The sequence below is a fragment of the Cervus elaphus genome, chromosome 5 (assembly GCF_910594005.1).
Source record: "Cervus elaphus chromosome 5, mCerEla1.1, whole genome shotgun sequence".
Classification (NCBI taxonomy): Eukaryota; Metazoa; Chordata; class Mammalia; order Artiodactyla; family Cervidae; genus Cervus; species Cervus elaphus.
Genome location: NC_057819.1, coordinates 65,218,055 through 65,245,862, shown reverse-complemented (window position 1 = coordinate 65,245,862; position 27,808 = coordinate 65,218,055). Strand labels below are relative to the sequence as shown.

Here is a 27,808-nt window from a genome sequence, read left to right as displayed (position 1 = left end):
TTACGGCTTCTTTGTATGGCTGTACTTCTCTGCATTCTCACACAGAGAACCACTGTTTAAAAATATTTATCTGGTTGCGTCGAGCCTTAGCGGCAGCACGTGGAATATTTCATTGCAGGCTCTCCAGCTGTGGTGCAAGGACTCAAAAGTCGCAGCATGCACGTAGTCTCTCCACGGCTTGTGGGATCTTAGTTTCCTGACCAGGGATGGGACCTCACCCCTCACTGTGAGGTGGACTCTTAACTGCTGGACCACCAGGGAAGTCTTGCAAGTTTTAGTTACTATAGCATTATATATTGATATCTGATAGAGAAAACCCTACCCCATTGTTCTTCCTTTCTAAAATACTTTCTTGTCCTTCTCCTTAATATTTACTTATGGATTTATTTGGCTGGGCCAGGTCTTAGTAGCAGCAGGCAGGATTCTAATCTTCATCGCGGCACGAGGGATCTTTTTAGTTGCGTACACTCTTTGTTGTGCATGTGGGATATGGCCCCCTGAGCAGGGAACGAGCCCGGGCCCCCGTGTTGGGAGCGTGGAGCCCGACCCACTGGACCACCAGGGGAGTCCCTCTCAGTCCTTCTTGCAGTTTCTTTACTACAGGAACATGAGAATTATCCATGCAAATCTAGTAGGAGCCTGGTTACTATAACATATACATGACATATAATGAATTGACATTTTTATGGCTGAGCTTGGTCGTTCATCAATGTGCTGCTCCTTTACTCGAGAGCTCTTCGGTGTCCTTCAGTGGAGCTGCGGTCTTCTTCACGACTGCCTTGCCCATCTCTGGTAAGGGTTTAATATTTGTTTTGGTGCTGAGGGACAGGCAATGAACCCAGGCCTAAGCCTACCATTTTAAGGAATGTTCTTTGCCACAGTGGTTGATCTTAAGTGTTAAATCTGGATAAGATCAGAGTTTTTTGTTCAATGATTGTGGGGAACAACTCTCTCCTGCCCTCTGGATTATAATCCGCATAGCTACAAGGAAGCAAACAGTTTACATTACCGCTGGCAGCCCTCTTGTAAACATGAAGAAAGCTGGCGCAAGGACCAAGGCATTATACAAGAGGCAAAACCAAGAGAAACAGAGTCAGAATCCAGATTAAATTACGTTTAAGTATGCTCTATCTTTGAAATATTTTAATTTAAATGAGACATAACATCAAAAGTGCCGCTATTGCTCATACCAAGTCAACCCGGGTTTTCTACCTTCACTACAGTAAACATTTTAACTATTACAATAGATAGTGCTTTAACAATAGTCTGTTTCATATATGAAACACTCTTTATGAAACATATATGAAACACACTACAGTGCTGGCCAGCTATGACAGCTGTGAAATATTTTGGAAGACATCAAACTTCAACATTCTTATTCCTCTATGCTGGGTTACAGCACTGTCTTTAGGAATAGGAATGAGCAGAATAAAGTAATATATGCCAGGAAGGCTCTTCATTCAATAAACATTTATGAAGTGCTCACTATACATATGGTTACAATACTATTGGCTCAAACCTTTCCACTGGATACAGTAACAAATAACTCAAGGCATGTATGAGTGCTGAATGCTGAATATTTTTGAAATATTTTCTTTATGCTACAAGACGATGCTCATTAAAAGGTAACACTCTCTGAAGCTAGTAAAAATACAGCAGATTAATATTCCACTTAACCAGTTCAAACTTCCAGCAATGCAACCCAGTGGAACACACTTCAGAACCTGAGAAAAGTATAGCAGGAATACTGAATAATGGACACAGAAAAAACATGGGAATCCCATCAGGAAAGCAACGTCAGGGGAACGTGAAGCCACTTATTAAGTACACGCTTGAGAAGAATTCTGACACTCACACGTAATACCTGATGAAGATGAGATAACGATAAACATTACAGTGTAAAGAAACAAACTGTGAGAGCCGTGCACAGCAAATGAGACTAGCATTCCTTCAGGTAGACGTATCAGCAACCTGTTCAGTCAGACACAGAACTAAAGGAATGACAAGGAAAAGAAGGCAAGATGATTTGAAAACTATTGCAAATGAACTATTTATAAATTCTAGGAAGCAATAAAAATATTAAGAAATAGTTAAGAGATACAGAAGATAAAGAGGTCCAACAAAGCCTTATGTCATTAGAGTTAAGTCAGAAATTGTGACTATACTCAAAGCCTTATACAGAATCCAACTGGAAGTCAGTCAGATATTTTGAAAGCCAAAGACATGCAAAATCCAACTGATACTGAGAGGGAAGTTAGAGACAAAGTTATGGAGGATTATAGACTCTTTAAACATGAGAACTGGGCTCTAACATGGCAAACACAGAACTGAGGGCTAAGTATGAGGGCTACTAATTGCCTACCAACTTCCATTATTTCCTAGGACCTCAGACAATAGTGAAAATAAAAGGAATTATTGTCTGTCAGTGCCGTGGGCAAGAATATGTCCTAGGTAGGTAGTTTCTGTTAAGAAATCCATCTTAAGGCTTCCCTGGTGGCTCAGTGGTGAACAATCCACCTGCCAATGCAGGAGACACAGGTCTGATCCCTGATCTGAGAGGATCCCACATATCAGGGCAGCTAAGTCCGTGTGCCACAAGTATTAAGCCAGGGCTCTAGAGCTCAGAAGCTGCAACTACTGCGCCCACGCTCCCTAGAGCCTGTGCACCACAACAAGAGAAGCCACTGCAATGAGAAGCCGCACACCACAAATAAAGAGGAGCCCGCACTCTCTGCAATTAGAGAAAAGCCCGCTCAGCAGTGAAGACCCAGCACAACCAGAAACAGACATTTAGGTTGGTGCAAAAGTAACTGCAGTTTTGCATTGTTGAAATTTGCTGTTTGATATTGGAATACATTCTTAAATAAATGTGGTTATGCTACATATCATTTTAATGAGCATTTCTTGCTTTATATTTTTATGCTAATGACTTACTGTTTCCTGTTTACTTTCTATTTATTTCAGACTAGAGAAATGATGTTAAGGCAAAAAGCAAATTTGAGTGATTTTCTTATTTGAATTTTCTTATTCACTGGTCGTTCAAGAAGTTTTGCAAAGGAGACGAGAGCCTTGAAGACGAGAAGCACGGTGGCCGGCCACTGGAAGTTGACAATGACCAATTGAGAGGATCATCAAAGCTGATCCTCCTACAAGTACATGAGAAGCTGCTAAAGAACTCAACGTTGACCATTCTACAGTCGTTCAGCATTTGAAGCAAATTGGAAAGGTGAAAATGTTCAGTAAGTGGGTGCCTCATGAACTGACTAAAAATCCAAAAAATAATTGTTTAGAAGTATCTTCTCTTATGCTATCTAACAACAACGAACCATTTCTCAATTGGATTGTGACGTGCAATGAAAAGCACATTTTATACGACAACCAGCTCGAAGCTGCAAAGCACTTCCCAGAGCCAAACTTGCACCAAAAAAAGGTCACGGGCATTGTTTGGTGGTCTGCTATCTGTCTGATCCACTATCACTTTTTGAATCTCAGCAAAACCTTTACATCTGAGAAGTATGCTCAGCAAATTGATGAGGATGTATCAAAAACTACAATGCCTGCAGCCAGCATTGATCAACAGAAAGGGTGAACTCTTCTCTAAAACAACGCCCGACCACACGTCATACAGCCAATGCTGCAAAAACTGAATGAATTAGGCTACAAAGTTTTGCCTCACTTGGCATATTTACCTGACCTCTCGCCAACTGACTAACACTTCTTAAAGCATCTCAACAACTTTTTGCAAGGAAAATGCTTTCACAACCAGCAGGAGGGAGAAAATGCTTTCCAAGAGTTTGCTTAATCCCGAAACACAGATTTTTATGCTACAGGAATAACAAACTTATTTCTCATTGATAAAAATGTACTGATTGTAATGCTTCTTATTTTGATTAATAAAGACGTGTTTGAGCCTCCTTATAATGATTTAAAATTCATGGTCTGAAATTGCATTACTTTTTCACCAATCTAAATAAATAAGTAGATAAATAAAAAGGATGTCATAAAAAAAAAATCCATTTGAGAAGAAAACCCAAAATCTACTTGGAAGAACAACCCTTTAATTATCTGGAATGACAGAACTGTTTAACAAGAAAATTTTTTAAATCAAGGGGAGATTTAAAATTAATTATAAAGATTTGTATTATTAATATTTTTGTGTTAAGAAATAACCTATACATATTTTGCATAACTGGCTTGATTTAGCCAGTAAAGAATCAGCCTACAATGCAGGAGACCTGGGCTTGATCTGTGGGTCAGGTCAATCTCCTGGAGAAGGGAATGGAAACCCACTCCACTATTCTTGCCTGGAGAATCCCGTAGACAGAGGGGCTGTGCAGGCTACAGTCCACAGGGTCGCAAAGGGGTGGACGTGACTAAGCATGCATGCATTTTGCACTGTACTTGTAGGGTAAAACCACAGATGCAACTTAATTCCTCCCCACAACTGCCAACAGTTCAGCGAGGGAAGTGCTTCCTTTGCCACTAAATGAAGAATTGGGAGTCCCATAAATTTTTGATCACTCTTAATCAAGATCTACAATTTTTTTAAGTTGGCAAACAAAGCCTCAATTCAGAAATTAGAATGTCTCACATAATGATCAACACTTCAACTCTTGATTTAAAGCTAAGACTTTTCAGCAACTACAGGCTGCCGGTGGGGTTTACTAGAAAGGGTGCATTGTCCTGTTCTCTCTCCTGGTCTAGAGTTTCTGTCCTCCCTTCAGTCCAGTGACTGCAGCTTCTGCCTCCTGTCCTCCACCTCTACCAAGCCTGGAGAAGGGGAGAGAGAACAGAACAGGTAAAGGGAACTAGAAATGCCATACTCAGGAAGCATTAAGATGCCTCGGTGCTCTTGGGCCTGACATGTTTGCTAGGCCCTTGCATGGCTGTGCTCCTGGGTTCTTTGCCAGCTTCTCTGCTGGCTTTCCCTATCTGTAATTTCCATGATGAAGGAGAGACACTCCAGGGAGGCTAGACAACATTCCCCCTCCACCGACCCCCTTCTCTAGCTTGCCTTACACTCCCTTCCAGCCTGACTTTTGGATTCATCACACACACACCCACACAGTCTCTCTCTCTCCATGGAGGATATCAGTGCCCTCTGGAACAGAATGTAATGTGCCTCCCAATCACACACACACACACACAGTCTCACACACACACACACACACACACACAGAGTCTCTCTCTCTCCATGGAGGATACCATGGAGGATACCAGTGCCCTCTGGAACAGAATGTAATGTGCCTCCCAATCACACACACACACACACACACATGCACACACAGACACACACACACACACACACAGAGTCTCTCTCTCTCCATGGAGGATACCATGGATGATATCAGTGCCCTCTGGAACAGAATGTAATGTGCCTCCCAATCACACACACACACACAGTCTCTCTCTCACACACACACACACACACACACACACACACACACACAGAGTCTCTCTCTCTCCATGGAGGATATCAGTGCCCTCTGGAACAGAATGTAATGTGCCTCCCAATCACACACACACACACACACAGTCTCACACACACACACACACACAGAGTCTCTCTCTCTCCATGGAGGATACCATGGAGGATATCAGTGCCCTCTGGAACAGAATGTAATGTGCCTCCCAATCACACACACACACACAGTCTCTCTCTCTCACACACACACACACACACACACACACACACACACACAGAGTCTCTCTCTCTCCATGGAGGATATCAGTGCCCTCTGGAACAGAATGTAATGTGCCTCCCAATCACACACACACAGAGTCTCTCTCTCTCCATGGAGGGTATCAGTGCCCTCTGGAACAGAATGTAATGTGCCTCCCAATCACACACACACACAGTCTCTCTCTTTCTCTCTCTCACACACACACACACAGTCTCTCTCTCTCCATGGAGGGTATCAGTGCCCTCTGGAACAGAATGTAATGTGCCTCCTAATCACACACACACACACACACACACACACACACACACAGTCTCTCTCTCTCTCTCACACACACACACAGAGTCTCTCTCTCTCCATGGAGGGTATCAGTGCCCTCTGGAACAGAATGTAATGTGCCTCCCAATGGGTTCCTGTTGTCTTACGTTTGAGAGTCGGTTCAAACAGAGTCCATGGGGACACTCATGTATGCAACAAGCTCCAGGATTGCTGGCCCATACTTTTATATATTATAATAACTGACAGCATCTACCAATAGATCTACATAGATGCTAAAATCAGCAAAATTACTTTTACATAAGGAATAACTTATTTTCCTAGTTTTTCAAGAGTACTGGGAAATGATATGCTCACATTTCAGTTCTAACATTTATGAACTCCTCCTGTGAGAATTAAGACTGTCCACTATTTAAATTGGTAATAAAAATGTTACTTAAATACTATTTAAAATGTTTTGATTCAGTAAGTTTTTCAGTTTAAGTAACTTAGTTTCATTAGAACCTACCCATCAAAAATACAACAAGTTACTTGCTTAGAAGCACTAAAGTGCTTAAGTTCAAATTTCTATTTAAATTAAATATAATTAGCAAATTTAAAGCTTTAATTTCTTTTCAGGCCAAGTTATAATAAACTTCATATTAAACTTATAAAGCCAAAGAAAAAGTCATAAGGAGACAACAGTGCTGAGGATAAAGCAGCTGCCCATAAAGGCTTTTATCTTTTGAAAAGAAAGATGTTCTTTTCTTTCTATTTCTGCCTCATATAGTGGAAAGATTTAAAAGAACTTGGATCTTAAAGGGCTAAAAAAGCAAACAAAAGCTGCTTCTTCCATAGTCTAAGCAGTTCCAGCAGAATGAAGAGGGCAACCTAGCACATTTGGATGGCAGCCTAACTTACGAGCTGACAGCAGTCAACCACACTAAGATTTGTGGCAAGTTTAAGTGTTGGAAATTTTTGAAAAAGTAGAATGTATTTAACTTTAAAAATTAGAATAACTAAAAAAACTTTAAATTGAGGGTTTTTTTGCATCCAATCTAAATTTTTACCAAAGTTATAGACTAGGAAATTTATGGTTATAATTAAACATAAATACTATGGAATGCAAACAAAGCCCTATATTTGAATCTGATGAAATGCAGGCCTGGAAGTTTGAACCCATGCCCTTTGGTCAAGTAAGAACCATACTTTAAACAAAAAAAGCACCCCACTGATAGAACTATTTTTGTGAAACTTCTAAATACATAAAACAGCCAGAAACATTATAAATGCTGAAATACTAAAATGTACAAAATACTGATGTAGCTTTTGAAGGAAAACAAGACAAATAAAATGAGGGCTACCCCAGGAAACTAAGGATCTCTATGTCTGACACTGCCACCACCTGGTGGCATGACATCAAAACTGTAGCTCCAAGTTCTTGTGGACTGTTTTCCAGGTTGGCTGATTTGGGGAGAAAACAGTTATGAATGAGAATGGCTGTTCCAGACCTGCAATTCATATGAAGCACAGAAGAACGCTTCTGAACTCATTCCGTGAAGTCAGCAGTACCCTCGTACCAAAACCAAAGACCACACACACAAAAGAAAGTTACAGGACAATATCACTGCTGAACATAGATGCAAAAATTCTCATCAGAATACTAGCAAATTGAATTTGAATTTGACAATACATTAATAGGATCATATACCATGATCAAGTAGGAGCTATTCCAGGAATGCAAGGATGGTTCAATATACACAACTCAGTCAATGTGATATACAATCTTAACAATCTGAAGAATAAAAATCATATGATTATCTCAGTATGTACAAAAAAAGCTTTTGACAAAATTTGACATTCATTTATGATTATAAAAGCTCTCAACAAAGTGGATATAGAGGAAACATACCTCAACATAATATAGGCCATTAATGACAAACCTACAGATAACATCATACTTAATGGTGATAAGTTGAAAGCATTTCCTTCAAGATCAGGAACAATACAACAATGTCCACTCTTACAACTTTTACCTAACATAATATTGGAAGTACTAGCCACAGCAGTCAGTCAAGAAAAAGAATCCAAATTGGAAAGAAGTAATACTGTCACTGCAGTAGACATGACACAAAATTTAAAAAATCTCAAAAACTCCACCAAAAATTGTTAGACTAAAATAATTCATTAAAGCTGCAGGATACAAAATCAACATAAAGATTCTAGTGTGTTTCTATGTTGCTGGTATTGTTTAGTCACTAAGTTGTGTCTGACTCTTTTGCAACGCCATGGACTATAGCCCACCAGGCTCCTCTGTCCGTAGATTTCCCTGGCAAGAATACTTGAGTGGGTTGCCATTTCCTTCTCCAGGGGATCTTACTGACCTAGGGATTGAATATGCATCTCCTGCATTGTCGATGAATTCTTTACCACTGAGCCACCCAGGAAGCCCTTTTATTCTATACACTAACAATAAACTATCAGAAAGAGAAATTAAAAAAACATTACTACTTACAGTTGCATCAAAAAATGTAAATCAACTAAGAATAAGTCTAACTAAGGAAGTAAAGACTTGTACTATGAAAACTGTGACACAGATGAAAGAAATTGGACAAAATATATACCATGCTCATGGACTGGAAGAATATTGTTAAAATGACCATTCTACTCGAGGCAATCTACAGATTCAATGCAATAAATATCAAAATACCATTGGCAATTTTCAGAACTAGAATACATAATTCCAAAATTTGTTAAAACAAACAAACACAAAAGGCCCAAAGAGTCAAAACAATCTTAAGAAAGAATAAAATTAGAGGCACCATGCTCCCTTATTTCAAACTACACTACCAAGCTACAGTAATCAAAAGAGTATGCCACAAAGACAGACTCACAGATCAATGGACAAAATGTGTTTGTGTGTGCTTAGTTGTGTCCAGCTTTTTGTGACTCTGTGGACTGTGGTCCACCAGGCTCCTCTGTCCATGCAATTTTCCAGGCAAGGACACTGGAGTGGGTGGCCTACCCTCCTCCAGATGGAACAGAACAGACAGACCAGAAATGAATCCATGCAATTACGGTCAATTAATCTGTGACAAAGGAGGCAAGAATACATAATGTGGAAAAGACAAATCTCTTTGCAAAGTGCTCTCAGAAAACTGGATAGCTACATATACAAGAATCAAACTAAAACTTTTTCATACCATATAAACAGAAAAACTTAGATGTAAAACACGAACCCATACAACTATTAAAAGAAAACATGAGCAATATGCTCTGTGACATCAATCTTAGAAAGATTTTTGGGGAGGATATGTCTCCTCAGGCAAGGGAAACAAAAGCAAAAATAAACAAATGGGACTACATCAAACTAAAAAGCTTTTGCACAGTGCAGGACACTAGCAACAAAACGAAAAGGGTACCTACTAAATGGGACAAGATATTTGCAAATGATGTATCCAACGGTGGTGGTTTAGTCGCTAAGTCATGTCCAATTCATGCAACCCCATGGACTGCAGCCTGCCAGGCTCCTCTGTCCATGGGATTCTCTAGGTGACAATACTGGAGTGGGTTGCCATTTCCCTCTCCAGAGGATCTTCCTGACCCAGGAATCAAACCTGGGTCTTCTGCAATGTAGGCAGATTCTTTAACGACTGAGCTATGAGGGACATATCCAATAAAGGGTTACTATCCAAAATATAACAAGAACTCATATAGTAGTGTTAGTCGCTCAGTCATGTCTGATTCTTTGTGACCCCACGGCCTGTAGCCCACCAGGCTCCTCTGTCCATGGGATTCTTGCCTGCCAGTTTCCTCTGTCCATGGGATTCTCCAGGCAAGAATACTGGAGTGAACTGCCATTCCCTTCTTCAGAGGATCTTCCCAACCCAGATATCAAACCTGGGTCTCCTGTACTGCAGGCAGATTCTTTACTGTCTGAGCTACAGGGAAGATCCTAAGACTCATATAACCCAATATTAAAAAACAAATAACTCAATGAGCAGAGTATCTGAATAGATAATTTTCCAAAGAAGATATACAAATGGACAACAGACACATGAAAAGATGCTCAAAATCACTAATCATTAAAGAAATGCAAATCAAAACCACAGTGAGGGCTTCCCTGGTGGCTCAGTGGTAGAGTCTGCATGCCAACCCAAGGGTCACGGGTTCAATCCTTGGCCCAGGAAGATCCCACATGCCATGGAGCAACAAAGCCCCTGCACAACTACTGAGCCTGTGCGTCCCAACTAGAGAGTAGCTCCTGCTCGACACAACTGGAGAAGGCCCACCTGCAGCAGCCAAGACCAGAGCAGCCATTTAACAAGACAGTATCACCGCTCCCCTGTCAGAATGGTATCATCGAAAACATAAGAAATAAGTGTGGTGAGGATGATGAGAAACTCTGGACTGGATGAAGCACAAGCTGGATTCAAGATTGCTGGGAGAAATATCAATAACCTCAGATATTCAGATGACACCACCCTTATGGCAGAAAGTGAAGAAGAACTTAAAGAGCCTCTTGATGAAAGTGAAAGGAGAGTGAAAAAGGTGGCTTAAAACTCAACATTCTGAAAACAAAGATCATGGCATCTGGTCCCATCACTTCACGGCAAATAGATGGGGAAACAGTGGAAATAGTGGCTGACTATTTTTCTGGGCTCCAAAATCACTGCAGATGGTGATTGCAGCCATGAAATTAAAAGACAATTACTCCTTGGAAGGAAAGTTATGACCAACCTAGACAGCATATTAAAAAGCAGAGACATTACTTGCTAACAAAGGTCTGTCTAGTTAGTTATAAAGAAAGCTGAGCACCAAAGAATTGATGCTTTTGAACTGTGGTGTTAGAGAAGACTCTTGAAAGCCCCTTGGACTGCAAGGAGACCCTACGAGTCCATCCTAAAGGAAATCAGTTCTGAATATTCATTGGAAGGGCTGAAGCTGAAGCGGAAACTCCAATACTTTGGCCACCTGCTGCAAAGAATTGACTCATTTGAAAAGACCCTGATGCTGGAAAAGATTGAAGGCGGGAGGAGAAGGGGACGACAGAGGATGAGACGGTTGGATGGCATCACTGACTCGATGGACCTGAGTTTGGGTAAATTCTGGGAGTTGGTGATGGACAGGGAGGCCTGGCGTGCTGCAGTACATGGGGTCGCAACAAGTCGGACACAACTGAGCGACTGAACTGAACTGAGGACATGGAGAAGAGAACCCTCGTGCACTGTTGGTGGAAATGTAAGCTGGCACTGCCACTATTGAAAAATAGTATGGAGTTTCCTCAAAAAATTAAAACTAGAACTACCATACAACTGAGCAATTCCACTTCTGGGTATTTCTCCAAAGAAACCAAATTACTAATCAAAAAGATATATGCATCCCTATGTTCATTGTAGCAATATTCACAATAGCCAAGATATGGAAGCAACATAAGTGCTCATCAATGGAAAACACACAGACTTGCCATAAGGTATGATCAAGCACAGGTGGCCTTGGTGAAGAAAGGTAGTAGGTTTAAAAATATCCATATGAAAAGTTTGAAAAGCTAAGACCTAATGCTCTTAATCTTTTCCATCAAGGCAGTAATATCAAAATTCCTAAAAGAACTGGTAATTTTACTTAAGAACTACAAATAGTAAGTAGTAAGTAGTTTTGTAATTTAACTTATTAAAGAGGAGAAATGAAAAGTTGCCAACTTTTTTTTTTTTTACAAATTTGTGAACTTAAAGATATCAAATGCCACAAAAATAAAACGTTCTTTCTTATCTTTTGAAAGAGATACCAAAAATTATAAATCAAGAATGGAATCATTAAAATGTTTAGTGGTGACTTTTAATCCTGATTAAAAATTACTTGAAAAGGTTATAGCCCAATACAATCAAAATAGAATGTCCACTGAGAAAAACTGGCATGAATTTGATATATTACTTATATAGTATATAGTTTTATTGGCTATAAATATAGTAAATATTGGCTACAGATATAGTTTTATTGGATAAGAAAAGTCCATTTTGGAATGCTGGTTAAATATAGTTAGGAAACTTATAATGTGATTGTGCCACTAGGTGGTGACTCGCTGGCTTACCACTGCAAAACAGTGGAATTCTTCTCCCATTAACAAAGGTATATGGGGCCAGTAAGCGAGAGATAAATATAAAACTGTTTTTTTAAGAGGGAGAAAGTTGAACTATTTTCTACAAAATAAACACTTTAATAAACCGAATATAACTTGATAATCTTAACTAAAGCAGCAAGTAATTTCACTTCAAAAACGTTTTGTCACTTTCTTCATTTTCTCTTCCCTTCCTTCAAGTAAATAAAAGCAGTGATGAGCAACAAACTACAAATGCCATCCGGTTTCTGAGTGCTCCTCACTGTCAGGAGTACTTACCTGTTACAGCAGCTGCCACTGACGGCCTCCAGAGAGCTAGGCCTGGAGAGGAGGCAGCACACACAGGACCTCATTGGAAGTTTTGATATTGCCATTTTACAGATTAAGAAACTGAGATCCAGAAAGACCGGGTAATTTGACAGGTAGTAAATGGCAATGCTGCTGGTTTAATCCAGCTCATCTGGATATCAAAGGCTATGTTTTTCACTGAAAATCCTGTCCTTCTGGGCACCATACTAATACATTAAATTTGTCAACATTCTAAATAAACAATGTCCAGAACAACTTCAAGTGAGGTAACTTAAAGGGAAAAAAAAACCCTTATATTCTGGACTTCCCTGCTGGTGCGGTGGTTAACAATCCACCTGCCAATGCAGGGGACATCAGTTCTGTCCCTGATCCGGGAAGAATCCATATGCCATAGAGCAACTAAGCCCGTGCGTGCTAACTATTGAGCCTGTGAGTCGCGATCACAGAAGCCCACATGCTCTAGAGCCTCTGCTCCACAACAAGAGAAGCCACCACGATGAGAAGCCCGTGTGCCGCAAACAGAGAGCAGCCCCAGCTCAGTCGCTCAGTCGCGTCCGACTCTTTGCGATCCCATGGACCGCAGCACGCCAGGCCTCCCTGTCCATCACCAACTCCCAGAGCTTGTTCAAACCCATGTCCATTGAGTCGGTGATGCCATCCACCCATCTCATCTTCTGTCGTCCCCTTTTACTCCCGCCTTCAATCTTTCCCAGCATCAGGGCCTTTTCAAAGAGTCAGTTCTTCGCATCAGGTGGTGAAAGTACTGGAGTTTCAGCTTCAGCATCAGTCCTTCCAATGAACACCCAGGACTGATCTCCTTTAGGATGGACTGGTTGGATCTCCTTGCAGTCCAAGGGACTCTCAAAGAGTCCTCTCCAACACCACAGTTCAAAAGTATCAATTCTTCGGGGCTCAGCTTTCTTTAGAGTCCTTTATATTTTATATTTATATATTATAAATATAATATATATTTATAGATTAGTCCCTGCTCACCAAAACTAGAGCAAGCCTGCCTGCAACAACAAAGACCCAGCACAGCCAAACTAGATTTTCAAAATATTTCTTTATAAAAAACTACATTTTGAGCTATATATATAGCCGTTACTTAACATTAATGCTATGAAACAAAGGATGAGAATAAATGGTATTTTTGATAAAGAAAAACCTTTCAATGAAGAAACTAAGATTTCTAAAACAAATAAGAGTCTCTGATACTTAAAAAAAGAAAAATCTCGGTAGACAAAATGTGACCACATCAACAAAAATGTATTTGTGCAGCTTCCCTGGTGGCTCAGATGGTAAAGAATCTGCCTGCAATGCAGAAGACCTGGGTTCGATCCTTGGGTTGGGAAGATCCCCTAGAGAAGGAACAGCTACCCACTCCAGTATTCTGGCCTGGAGAATTCCATGGATAGAGGAGCCTGGCAGGCTCCAGTACATGGGGTTGCAAAGAGTCGGACAGACTGAGCGACTTTCAGTTTCACATCTAAAATAGCAAAAAAGGGATTATCTGTTCAAGTAAGAAACTGGCCAAGTATTTCTCTATTGAAAGGAAATGTCAAAATGCAAATATTATTTTGTTGATGCCCTGTATCAGCCCTGCAACCAAAGGGAAAAAAGTCAACGATAAAGCAGAATGTTTTCTGTACAGCTCACATATTCACTGCGGACAGACTACATTACCATTAAACACTACTATCTGATCAACTGTGCTGCAGTTACAGAACTTTACACTCTCATAAAACAGCATCCTATTTATACTACTAGGCCTGCAATCCTTTCAGTTGACTGAGTCATCTAAGCCATTCCCAACCTCCTTCCTCCCCTACCCACTTCCACTCCTAGTTTCCTCTATAGAGAGGAAACTACAGTGTTTACAGAGACACTGTTTCAGTCTACAGATTTAAGCCAAAGTCTGTTGGAGAGGTCTGAGAAAGTTTTCTTTCGTATTCCTGTTAAGAGACAACATTCCTGTCACTTCCCTTTCCCCTCTGCCATATCATTCTTCAGCTATGACAAGAATAGCTATGGTGGCCATCTCATAACCATAAGGGACCCCAAAGATGCTGACGGATACCAGCGAAACACTGATCAACATTAACAGATACCTACCTTTTGATTTAATGTGAGAAAAATAAACTTCCATTTATTTAAGCCACTGTTAGTCAGATGTTCCATTTATTTCTAGACAAAAGCATTCTTTACCAAACATTTTCATTAAACATCAACTTTCAGGCTGATAAGATGGTTTAGAAGCTGGTTAGTTGTCTGATGTGTTCATTCACTCATTTGTTTACATGATTAAATGCCTGCTTAGGATTAGTATTAGGTTTGGGGAAGAGAAAATTGAAGATATGGCGTTTATCTTATGTCTGAGACACATACCTAATACAAGAGAGAGATGTGTAAATACGACAAGAGTAATAAATGCTCTAGCTGAGCCTGAACAAACTTCAGTGACAGCACACAGAGGATCCATGAGATTTTTTTTCTTTTTTTTTTTTTCCAAAAGTCAAAGTCTAGGTTTAGGCCAGAAAAATGTAAGACCAGCCAGAACCAGTCCTGTTCTGTCCTCTTCAAATGACAAATTGAAGACAGAGACGCAGGAGAGTCTAGGAGGAAAGGAAGAACTTAGACACTGTTGAGAGTTTCTGAGAAGGGCCCTGATTTACCCTCTTTGGTACTGTAAGATTAGCTACAACCACAGAAAAAGGAGTGCAACTACAGAGCCCCTAGAAAACCTGGAGGGCACAGGAATAGAGAAAATCCACCACTTCCTATCTAGAACCCCGGGAAGAAGCAGCCCCACAGGTTACCATCCATACCATCATGGCACAGGAGGGGCAAAAAAGCCCTTTTATTGGAGCAGAGTGGGCCTGGGACGGCCACTAGCGGGATAATTGCACAGTGCACACCCCTACGTAGCCTCCATACTGCCAATGGAAGCATCTTTCTTACATAAGGCTCTGATCATTTCACTTCCCTACTCAGAATTCTTCAGCTTCAGACACAGAGCCCTTCACTATCAGGCTTCCCTGGTGGGTCAGTGGTAAAGAATCTGTCTGTCAATGCAGGAGGCGCAAATTTGATCCCTGGGTTGGGAAGATCCCCTGGAGAAGGAAATGGCAACCCACTCCAGTACTCTTGCCTGGGAAATCACAAGGACAGTGGATCCCAGTGAGCTTAAGTCCATGGAGTTGCAAGAGTTGGACATGACTTAGCGACTGAACAATAACAACACTCACCCCTCACATTCAACTGAGCAGTACAAAACAAGTCAAGATTTTCTCATATATTATGCAGTTCTACACATATCTATCCTGTCTTGGCATATAAGAACAAGTTAAAGCACTTACTATGCATTAGTCATTGTTGTAGGCAGTTATATACAACACATTTAATTGTCACAACCAACCTGTGAAGTAGGAAATATTAGGACCACTTAATAGAGAAAACAGAGACACAAGATGTTTCCAGTAAATGGAAGAAGTAGGATTTGAGCCTAGAGTCTGGGTCTAGAGTCCACTCTCGTAAGCCACTGTGCTCCACTACGTTAACATACGGGTCTCTGTACCCAGAATGTCCTTCACCCTCGACTCCCTTCTGGACTCACCCCTTTCCAGAACAAACCTAAATGTTTCCTTCCTTAACTGTAAAGCCTTTCCTCAGCAGAACGTTCACCCTCTACCATCCTCCCCCATGCTGTACATTATCCCATTATGTGGCCGGGGTCTGGTGACCGGGGTCTCTCCTCACCAGATGGTGAGGTCCTGGAGGACCGGAGCTACCTTATTCACTATTAGCCCCCCTCAGTCACAACGCCTGCCACAGCAAGCATTCACTACACATTTACTGAACTGAACGAATTTCAAAAGAGGTATTTTTATTCAAAAACATTTCAAGTTGTCCACACAGCTCGAGTGGACCTATTCTTTATCCACTCAGTTTTAGCAATAAATGATTTTATATACTGATGGTTCCCAACTTAAGATGGTTTGACTTAATGACTTTACAACTCTATGATGGTGCAAAAGCAGTCCACATTCAGTAGAGACCATATTTGGAGCTTGGAGTTCGGTTCCTGTCCCGGTCTAGCGACAGGCAATACACACTCCCCGCGACGCTGCATGCTGGACAGCGGCAGTGAGCCACAGCTTCCGGTCAGCCACGTCATCCCCCGGGTACGCAACCAACACACTTACAACCACTCTGTACCCAGAGAACACTTCTGTTTTTCACTTTCAGTATTCAATAAATTATATATGATATTCAACACTTTATTATAAAAGTCTTTGTGACAGATGATTTTGCCCGATTGTAGGCTAGTGTTTAAATGTTCTGAGTCCTTATACGATAGGCTGGGCTAAACTATGACGCTTGGTGGGTTAGGTGTATTAAATGTATTTTTTGACTTAAAATAGTTTTAACTTCCCATGGAGTTGGCAGCACATCTTTACTCATTTCTAAAAACTGGTAAAATTTAAAAAAATTATCCTGAGACTCTCTTAGTGTCTCCCCAAACCCATACCCTGTGTCTGAAACCCCATTTAGTGTGGATTTCAAAATGAAATGCTGGTCATAAACTGACTCCTAGAAAACCTGACCCCCAAACTACCTTCCACTAGTAATAAATGGGCTGCAATCAGAACTTGGATGAAGAACTAAGGAAGGCCTCAGCAGAGCAAGAAAACAAAAGAAAGAGTATGATTTCCGTAATTCTGACCCTTTAAATATGAAACATCAGTTAAGAACTGCTACACAGGCTTGCAGCAGCACTAACGGAACCCCAAGTCAGCGGACTGTTTTCATTAAGACTAACCTCACATCTTTTGTTTCTTCTAATTGTCATTCACTTCCAGCCCAGAACTATAAGAAATAAATTTCTGTTGTTTATAAGCTACCCAATCTGTGGCATTTTGTTACAGCAGCCTGAATGGACTAAGACAAACTCTTAAAACTCCCTGACTGACTGCTCAGTCAAGTCTGGCTATCATCATCAAGAACATCAGTGGCTCCCTCTGTCCCCCTCAGTAATCTTCTCCATCCATCTACACTGAGGCAACTTTCAGCTCAAAAGAACCATTTCTAATAACTTTTCCTTAACTATATAGACTTTTTTTTTCATAAAAGTTAATTAACAATGTCTTTTCATTAAAAGTTAATTAACTGTATAAAGTATTTATCTTGCCTTACCAAGTAAATATAAATTATCTCAACATGAAACACACATTTTATCATTTTTTATATTGCTCAAAGAACTTAGTACCACACATATACAGAGGAGGCACACAGTGTTTCTGTAGAAGCAGTGAATGCAACCCACACGCAGTTGATAGCTTCTTTGCTATCTTAGAGAAACAAAAATTATAACCATGAGGCTTTTAGATTGTCTTTAATAGTGAGCAACACATACAACCTAAAGGCAAGACAGAAAAATGTTTCCTGATTTAATTTTCAGACTTACAAAAATCGCCCATTCTCAAGAGACAAGTACATTTCTGTACCTAACTGGAATCACTGGCAGAACCAAAGCAGAACAGAATGATGGGGGTGGTGGGGGAAACTAAGAGCTCCCTCTCCCTAATCTGGAAGTAATTAACAAGAAACTCAAAAGAAGTTAACATTTTACTTTGGCAATATGTTGAACAAACTGATCTTTCAGTGCAGCCTTGAATTTGGAATCTGCTTCAATTCAACATTAACAGTGACGTCTATATATAAATCCCATGACCTCTTCTTGCAATACTTTTAATCTCTATCGCTCATCCGGCAGTCAGCCACTTAATACTTTTCACTCTTCATTTCACTCTTTCATGTGTATTGTGTGTATCTTATCTTCAGCACAGGTTACAGGTTCTTTCTTAGTAAAGCATGTAAAGATACTCATTTCTACTTTTTTGAATTACCTCCAGTCTGGTAAAATGTTTTGCACACAGTAGACCCTCAAATACTTTTTCTGATTGAGCAAATAAACTTAGCGTATATACTCTGAGATGAGTACTAATTTAGTCAAACCTCCAGCCACCATACACTGAGTGCCTATGTACACTGGCACTTTACATATACTACTTAATCCACACAACCCTTTGAAGTAAGTATAATCTCTCTCTCTCTTTTTTTTTTTTTTTTACAAATTTGGGAAACTTTAAGGCTTTAAAAGCGTAAGACACTTTTCCAAGATCCTTACAACTAGCAAAAAGTTAAAACTGTGATTTCAATCCATGTTTGATTTCTAACTACTTCTCTTCCCATTAAGCCTTTCTGTTTCTCTAAAATGATAAGCTCTCTTCAGAACCATAGTTGAGGGGCATAGTATGATACTGGCATTCCTTCTCAAATTTCAGTGAAAAAATAAAGTAGGTTTAGGTCAGTGAAACGGTACTGTTTTTGTTTCTTAAAAAAAGTTATTAACTGCAAATGCCAAACGCTATCAATCTTTTATGAATGACATGTCAAAATCTCACTCTGCAGAGCTGAGAACAGAAGGTATAGGACCTATGTGATGGCCTCTGACTTAACTGTGATTTCTGGAGCAAGTGCATGAAATTAAGCTTTGATCTCCAGCTTGTAAATGGGGCATTGGGAACAGGAGTATGTCACAAAAAACACTGGATCCCAACTTTCAAACCAGTAGGGAGAGGAAAATATTGACAGAAACTAATTAGAACATTCTATCCCTTATTGAGAATAAACAATGATATTAAGTTCACTTATTAAAAATAGATTCTTTATACTAGCAAGAATCTCTTGCTTACTTTTTTGCAAAATTCCTTCACTTGCTAAATGAGGCAAAGAAATAAAAAGCATACAATGCTCCAGATTATCTCTGGTTTACAAAGTCAAAAAAGAAATGCTTAATTAGCACTTGTTAGGCCTAATTTCAGGCATGAATAACTGTCTGGAAGAAGGTAAGATACAACACCAGAAACACAAACCATAAAGAAACAAGTTGATAGATAAACTGAACTTCCTTTAAACTTAAAATATCGGCTCTTCTAAACACAGTTAAGTAAATGAAAAGACAACCAAAGACCGGGAGAAAACATTTGGAAAGCAGTTATCTGATAAAGGATTTGTATCTAGAATGTGCAAAGAACTAACCTGGAGAAATGGAAATTACAAGATATCACTACATACTTACTAGAAGGGGTGTCATCCCAAGTATCAGTGAGCATATGGAGAGACCAGAACACACACACTGCTGTAGGAATGGAAAATGGCGCAGACACTTTGGAACACCATCTGGCAATCTCTTAAAAAGCTAATCATACCCCTACCATATGATCCAGCCATTCTGTCCCTAGGTATTTACCCAATATAAATGAAAACATATGTCTATACAAAGACATATATACATATTCATAGAAGCTTTATTTCTAATAACCCGAAACTAAAACAAACAAAACCCCTAATGTCCATCAACAGGTAAACAACTGTTGTAAATCTATACAACAAAATACTACTTAACAATAAAAATGTATGAGTAATATATACAGCAACATGGATATATCTTAGCTATGCTGAGTAAAAGAAGGCAGGAAAGAGTATGTATTGCACGATCCACTGATCTAAAACTGTAGGAAATATAAACTAATGTATAATGACAGAAAGTAAATCAGCAGTTGCCTGAGGAACAGGGTAGGGGAAGCAGTGTGTGTCAGGGATTGGGGCTAGGCAGGAAAGAGAGAATGGGAATGAAGAAATTCTAGGGGTGATGGGTATGCTCCTTAGCTTGACTGTGGTGATGGTTCCATGGATGTACACATATGTCAAAACTTAAGTTTATAAACTTTAAGTATGAGTTTGGGTATGTCAATTATTCCTCAATAAAGCTATTTTTAAAAACAAATAAAAAGATTTATACATTTGGGAAGTTAGAAGAATGAAAAATTTGTGGTATGTATCCTTTAAGATGGTCCCAATGATCCTTGTCTCTTGGTATTTATGCCCATGTATAATCTCTCCCTCAGTGTGAACTAAATCTGTTTCTAGGGAACAGAATGAGGCAGAGGTGAGTCCCTTCAAGACTAAGTTACAAAAACCCCTATGGCTTCTGTCTTGGACACTCTACGCACAAACGCTACCAAGGAATTCAGGCCATCAGCCCAATACTTTCAGGAACTGAAGGTCTCAGTCCAACAGCCAGCAAAGAACTAAATCCAATAACCATTAAGTCTGAGTTCAGAAGTAAATCTCCCAGACATGCCTTCTGATGAGAATACAGTCCTGGCCAAGAGTTTGACCACAGCCTCAGTGAGACTTTTCTTTTTTTAATATGTATTTATTTGGCTTTGTCAGGCCTTAGCTGTGGCACACAAGACCTGCTGCATTGCGCGGGGCCTCTCTTGCAGTGCACCAACTCTCTTGTTGTGAAACAGGCTTAGCTGCTCCACAGCACATGGGATCTTCCCAGACCAGGGATTGAACCTGTGTCCCCTGCACTGTAAGACGGATCCTTAACCACTGGACCACCAGAGAAGTCCCCTCACGTGAGGCTTGGAGTCTAACTAAACCATGCCTGGATTCCTGACCTACAGAAATGGTGAGATACTAATGTTTGTTTCCTTAAGGCATGAAGTTTTGGGGCATGTAGTTCTGTTTCACAGCAACAGATAATACATGAGCTAAGTCACATTTAAATTAAAAAAAATATTTAAAGCAAATTTATCCACTTAGAATACATCCTTTTAGAATGCAAAGAGAGTATTTGGCTAAAACTAGATGAAGCAGGGGCTTAACTTTCTTATGCAACGTGAAGTCCAGAGGTGAGGCTGTCCAAGGCCTGCTCAGGGTGCCAAAACGCCACCAGGGACCCGAGCCCTGTCAACTCAGGCCCGGCCATTCTTAGGGACATCGGCACAGTATGATCTCAGGTCCATATCATGGAAAAGAGGAAAGGGTTTGCCTTGATCATGAAAGTGAACATTTTCCCAGAAATCGCAAAGCTACTCTTCACTTACATCTCATTCATCAAATCTGTTTCCCATTGCCATTCATAGATGCAAGGGACTCTGGGAAGATTAACGTTTTCTGCTCCTTCAACATAGTAATGTTTTGTTAGTAATGAAAAATGGGAAAATGTTTATTGGACAACCAGAAATATTTGCCAAAGCTGTACATTTTATTTATGGTAAGACGAAAAACACTACAGGGGTTTAGAGAAGGGCAAGAACACAGTACGCTAAGGGAGCTTGAGAAAGTCTCTGAGAAGGGACATTTAGAACTAAGTAGAAAGGAAAGACAAGGGAATTTTCAAAGGGGATAAGAACAACAAAAAACCATGAAGACAGGAAAATGTAATAAGGCCTAAAAAGAAATCACCTTATATAAAGTTTTTAATTGCACAAGTTAAAAAAACTGCTGAGTGATGAATATGCATGTTACTTCCTAGCAAGGAAAAAAATGCAGCATAAACAACAAGGTCCTGCTGTGTAATAAACACACACATACACATAAACACTTCAGAAAAGAATCTGAAAGAGGATACACACACACACATACACATAAACCCGAGGTTATCGTCTGAGGTCAGCAATGCCAAGCTGGGTGCAAAGTGTGAAGCAGCAGTGCCCTCACCAGAAAGGCTTCACGGTGCGTCCTAGTAGGGGTCTGGCCGTGCACCTTCCCTCAGGTCCTGCCTACTCTTAGAACTGCGTCCATCCTTCCCAGGGATTCTGCAAGTCCATCTTACATCTTTTAATAAATTTCTTTTCTGCTAATGTTAACCAGAGGTAGTTTGTGTTGCTTGTAATTAAGAACACTGACAGAAAGAAGGTTCACCATAACGTTGAACACAGGCGCTTCATTTTAAAAAGTGGTGTTTCAGGAGGATTTTCCTGTGAATAAACACAGTCTCAACGCAATCTCCAGAGAGAAATTAATTTACTATTGTTAATTAACTTTTCCTGTTACTGTTACCTTCCAGAAAATCAGGACTCATCCTCCCTTCCCAAAAAAGTCCACAGGACTTTCCCTAAAATTGCATCCCTTGCCTATATAGTATAGTCCCCTTTTACCTGTGGTTTCAGTTACCTGTGGTCAAGTACAGTGTGGAAATACCAGAAGGAAAATTCCATAAGTTTTAAACCGCGTGCTATCCTGAGCAGTGACAAGCCTTGCCCCGCCCCGCCCTGCACGGGACACGGTCACTCCGGGCAGCACATCCTGCCTGTCAGTCACTTAGCACTCCCGCAGCCTACAGGGTTACTGTCAAGGGACCACAGTGCCTGTGCTCACCTGACCATCATTCTACTTGGTCATGGCTCCAAAGCACGATGCACGCAACTCAGATATGCTAAAGAGATGCTGCAAAGAGCTTCCTTTAAGTGAAAAGGTGAAAGTTCTTAACTTAATAAGGAGAGAAAAAAATCGTATGCTGAGGTTGCAGACGGAGAATGCATCTTCTCTCCATGAAACTGTGAAGAAGGAAAAAGAAATCTGGGCGAGTTCTGCTGTGCACCTCAAACTGCACAAGTTACAGCCACAGGGCATGACAAGTGCTTCATTGAGATGGAAAGGGCACTAAATCTGCACAGTAAGATGTCTTCAGAGAGAGACCATGTTCACATTGTTATTGTTATAACTGTCCTATTTTACTACTAGTTGCTGTTCATTTCTTACTGTGCCTAATTTCTAAGGTAAACTTCATCACAGGTATGTACACATAAGAAGAAACATAGCCTGCATAGGATTCAGTACTTCCCATGGTTTCAGGCATCCACCAGGGGGTCTTGGCATGTATTTCCTCAGATAAGGGGGGGACCACTGCACCCTAAGTTCTACATGATAATTCATGGCATCAGTCTTGTAAAAGGATACAAAATAGCTCAACAAAATGTGACGGGCTATTGAAGGAACTCTTGGAAACGACCAAGAGTTCCTTCAATAGCTGAATGAGTAAACAAACTTTGGTACATACAATGGGATGGAATATCATTCATCAATCAAAAGAAATGAGCTACCAGGCCACCAAAAGGCATGGAGGAAACTTAAAATGCACACTATGTGAAAAAAGCCACTCTTCTTTCTTCTGAAAAGCCTGCAGACTATAATGATTCCAACCAGATGACATTCTAGAAAAAGCAAAACTTTAGAGACCTTAAAAATATCAGTTGGGGATTTCCCTGGTGGTCCAGTGGCTAAGACTCTGACTTCCAATGCAGGGGGCCTGGGTTTGATCCCTGGTCAGGGAACTAGATCCCACATGCCAGAACTACAATCCAACACAGCCGAATAAATAAAACATTAAAAAAAAAAAAAAAAATATCAGTTGTTGCTAAGGGCTAGAGGAGAGGAAAGGATGGAGAAATAAGTAAAGCAAAGGAGATTTTTAGGGCAGTGAAACTACACTGCATGATACTATAATGTTGGATACACGACATTTATAGATTTGTCAAAACTCAGAATGCACAACACAAAGAATGCACCTCTAATGTAAACTACAGACTTTAGTGAATAATAAGGTATCAACACTGGCTCGTCAACTGTAACAACTGTATCACACTAATACAAGATGTGAATAATAAGGGAAACTGTGTATTTGGTTGGGGGGTTGCATGGGTGTATTTGGGAACTCTCTGTACCCTCCCACAAATTTTTCTGTAAACCTAAAAAGAACTGAAATACTAGAAAACAATATCACAGCATGTGAGATGAGAGTTAGAACATTCTAAGGTCTTTGCACCCCTTGGAAAAAAAGAGATTTTGATTATCTTTAGACTGTGAGTCAAATAATGCACGTTAAAAATTTAACAGAAACCACTAAATAGGAAGAGGATTAAATAAAACAAATTTCTTTCTTAAAAAACAAATCTATTATTTTAAATTGTGGTGGCCTACCTGAGAATCCAGAACCTCCAACTTACGTTTCCTGGCGTGAAGAGCTTTACTTGGGAAAGCCCAATAATAATTAGATGTTCCAATTCTCTCACAGTCAACCATACCATCATCAACCAAGCTTTGAAGGACTTCTTTTACTGACATAGCAGCTAAGAGAGATAATTTTTAAAGACTTCATATTAAGACACATCATAAATCAAATTAAAGGCTAATAACTGGGGAAACACTTGCAATAAATATTAAAGATCGAGTTAATAAGTTAATAAATAAGGAGCTTTTAAAAATAATTACAAAAAAGGCAAATACTCCAACAGAAAAGTAAAATACATCAATAAGCATCTATAAAACATGCATGGGCAATAAACAAGAAAAGTGGTGAAACTGACTGATAATTGAAGAAATGTAAAATAAAGCATGAGATAGGATTTTTTGGCTACTTAAAACACTAAACATTATAATAAAGGATTCAGAGATATAAGTACTCCTCAATATAGTAGAAAAATATAGCAAAAACAGATTTATGTGTAACTCTTACATAGAAATTCCACTTTTACAAATTTAGCTAAAGAAAATAATGCTTAAGGATGCGTGTTAAAGCACTGTTTTTCATAGCAAAACCCTGGAAATTAGTACAATAACTGAACTCTTAAAAGGATATTCTGGGTAAATATACCATGCATTCAATAAATTTACTTTACAAAATATTTAATGGCTTGGATATATGTACATCCAAAATGTATTATATAGAAAACTAAGTTAGAAGACAGTATTCAGTAATATGACAGTAGTTATGCAGAATGCAAGGTTAAGAGAAATATTTGTATTTCCTTTTTGCTCGTTTTTCTTCTTTTTTCCAATAATAAACATGCACTACCTTTTTTGCTAAGGAAACTAAAAGAAAACTACTATGAAAAATTAAGCAATAAAGAAAGAAATAAACTGGATGTTATAATTAGGGGTAAGACTGAAAATCAGAAAAGAGTTTTAAAAATACCATATAAAAATACAAAGTCATATTTCACAAATGTTTGATAAATTCATAGATCATTCTTATTTATTATTAATAGAACTATACCAAGAAATTATCCATAGAGTCCATTTTAATTTTTCCTAGAGCAAACCCCCAAATTTAATAAAACTCATTAAAAACTTAAAAGATTTAATAAAAAAAATAAAATCTCCACCAAGTGCAAAACAGTCAACCTCATTCATAAAATAGTACAAACTGAAATGAAATGTCAAAGACTTCTAAGAATAATAACAGTTCTGAGAAATGAATTTGAGTATAATAGCCTTTCCTGAAGGCAATTTGAGAATCCATCTAAAAAGCCTAAAATTGGAGCTGAGGCAAGCGTTGTGGGGGAGAAGGGTAGTGACTGTAGCTGCCGTTTCTGTTTCCAAGGTTTCGACCAGGTCGTTGAGCACTTCCACGTGGAGGCTGGCACAAGACCAAACTCGAGACACGCAGCTCATAACAGCTGATGGAATATTGGATATTACTACTTTAACTGGTGTTCCAGAAGAGCATATCAAAACTAGAAAAGCCAGGATCTTTGTTCCTGCTCACAATAACATGCAGTCTGGAGTAAACAACACAAAGAAATGGAAGATGGAGTTTGATACCAGAGAGAGATGGGAAAATCCTTTGATGGGTTGGGCGTCAACAGCTGATCCCTTATCCAACCTGGTTCTGACTTTCAGTATAAAGAAGATGCAGTTGCCTTTGCAGAAACAAATGGATGGAGCTAAGACGTTGAGGAGAGAAAGGTTCTGAAACCTAAGTCCAAGTCTTATGGTGCAAACTCTTCTTGGAATAAAAGAACAAGAGTATCCACAAAATAGGTTGGCATGGACTGTATCTCTATGCGTGACTGTGAATAAAGTCAGCTGTGCAGTATTTATAGTAAGAGTCTGGCCTCCAGGACTACACGAGAATAAAGGTTCCACTGTGCTAAACCACCAAGTTACAGTAATTTGTTACAGCGGCTGTAGAACACTTACACACCAGGTAAATCCCATTAACAAATACCAGAACATACATGAACTGTTTTACTTCTTTTGAACTAAATTATACACATAAATGGGCTTGTGTATAATGGTGTGTATGTATGTGTGTGTGTGTGTGTGTGCATACAGGCATGCGTGTATATTCCACCTTAGTTTTCCTAGAGCAGATACTCCAAACACAAGAATCTTGGTCATGGCCTAGAAACATTATATAAGGACTTTAACAAACATTGTTCATCTCTAGAAATTTATGCTTCCATGAAGTGAAATATTTGCAGGAAAGATGACCAGTATTCATCAAAACATTCTGGCCCATCTTTGATACTTACTAATGCCTTTTTCTTTGGGAGCAATCTTCTCCATATCTTTTAGTTGAAATACATCTTTCTGTTTAAAAGAGTTAAAAAAAAAAGATGAAAAACATGTATTTATTTTCTACTATATATTCACCATAATTATGTTTATAAAATATTGTATTAGAAAACTACACCTGGAAATGAACAGTGTAATAGCATCAAGAATTTTAGAGCTAGAAGAAATTGTAATTATCTTGTTCAATACCTTCAACAGAACATAAAATGGACAGAGTTTCCATGAACATACAATCCCTTAAAGTAACTGGAGGGCAGAACATAACATCTTTCCAATGAAGTATAAAATCTAGTTATGATGAATCATTTGTTAACATGAGATAATTGGTTTCTCTGACACTTTGATTTACAGAAAACAAATAGTTCTTTGCTTAGTACATCACAGACTTAGCAGCTCTAACTAAAACAGACAGCTGTCAAGATTTGTTTACATTTAAGGTTTCATGGAAGAGCTACACCTAAATAAGAAAAACAGCCATTCATGGCTGCCTATCAATCATTAACCTATACATGCTACATGTCCATCACATGCAAAGCAAAACATTGTGGGGAAGATACACACATAGAATATTCAATCTTATGGCTGGAAAAACAAATCTATGCAGAATACTCCTTTCTTCCTGTAATAAGCTTTGGTTGAACTGGTCAAAAGAACTTGGATAACAGAAGTGAAACATTTGAAAAGACTGAAGTATTCAGTAATTAGAACTATTGTGATTATTGTTATGGAAATCTGCGATCCATTTCTCCCAACATAAACTTGAACCGGTAACTTCAACAGGATGGAAATTAGACATCATAAAAATTTAAAATTTGTGCTCATTTAAGGGCACTATAAGAAACTGAAAAGACTGGCGAGAAGAAAATATTCACAGAACATACCTGACAAAAGAGCAGTACCCCAGACACAACCCTCACAAAAAAAATGAACTGACAGATGGGTAAAGGAACGGACAGATGAGTTTATGTGATAAAGCAAGTAGAGTATAAAATGTTAATGGTGAAATCTAGGGTGGGCACATAGGTGTTCACTGTGAAATTCTCTCATCTTCAATAATAAAATGTTGGAAAAGGTAACTCCATCTCACTACACTTAAGATTTAGTAAATTCAGGAAAATACTAAGTCACTGGTCCTATTAATAGACTGTGAAACAAAATTTTGCACACCTGGGATCAACTATTAAAAGAAAATTCTGTAGTCTCAGAGAACATGCAATAAATTACTAACTTC

At 39.3% G+C, this 27,808-nt stretch overlaps 1 protein-coding gene and 1 pseudogene across 3 annotated transcripts in view; one reads left to right on the top strand and one right to left on the bottom strand.

Moving 5' to 3' along the window:
- Positions 1 to 27,808, bottom strand: part of MND1 (meiotic nuclear divisions 1) — an 80,484-nt gene that overhangs the window by 39,416 nt on the left and 13,260 nt on the right. For both annotated transcript variants that reach the window (XM_043902647.1, XM_043902646.1), the window contains exons 3-4: positions 26,535 to 26,592; positions 24,199 to 24,347 (exon numbers count right to left, since the gene is read on the bottom strand). In XM_043902647.1, coding sequence (XP_043758582.1) covers positions 24,199 to 24,347; positions 26,535 to 26,592 — 207 coding nt within the window. The remainder of the gene's footprint in view (positions 1 to 24,198; positions 24,348 to 26,534; positions 26,593 to 27,808) is intronic.
- On the top strand, positions 25,472 to 26,040 carry LOC122695656 (annotated as a pseudogene). The gene has a single exon (XR_006341457.1). The product of XR_006341457.1 is annotated as an NADH dehydrogenase [ubiquinone] iron-sulfur protein 4, mitochondrial-like (transcript).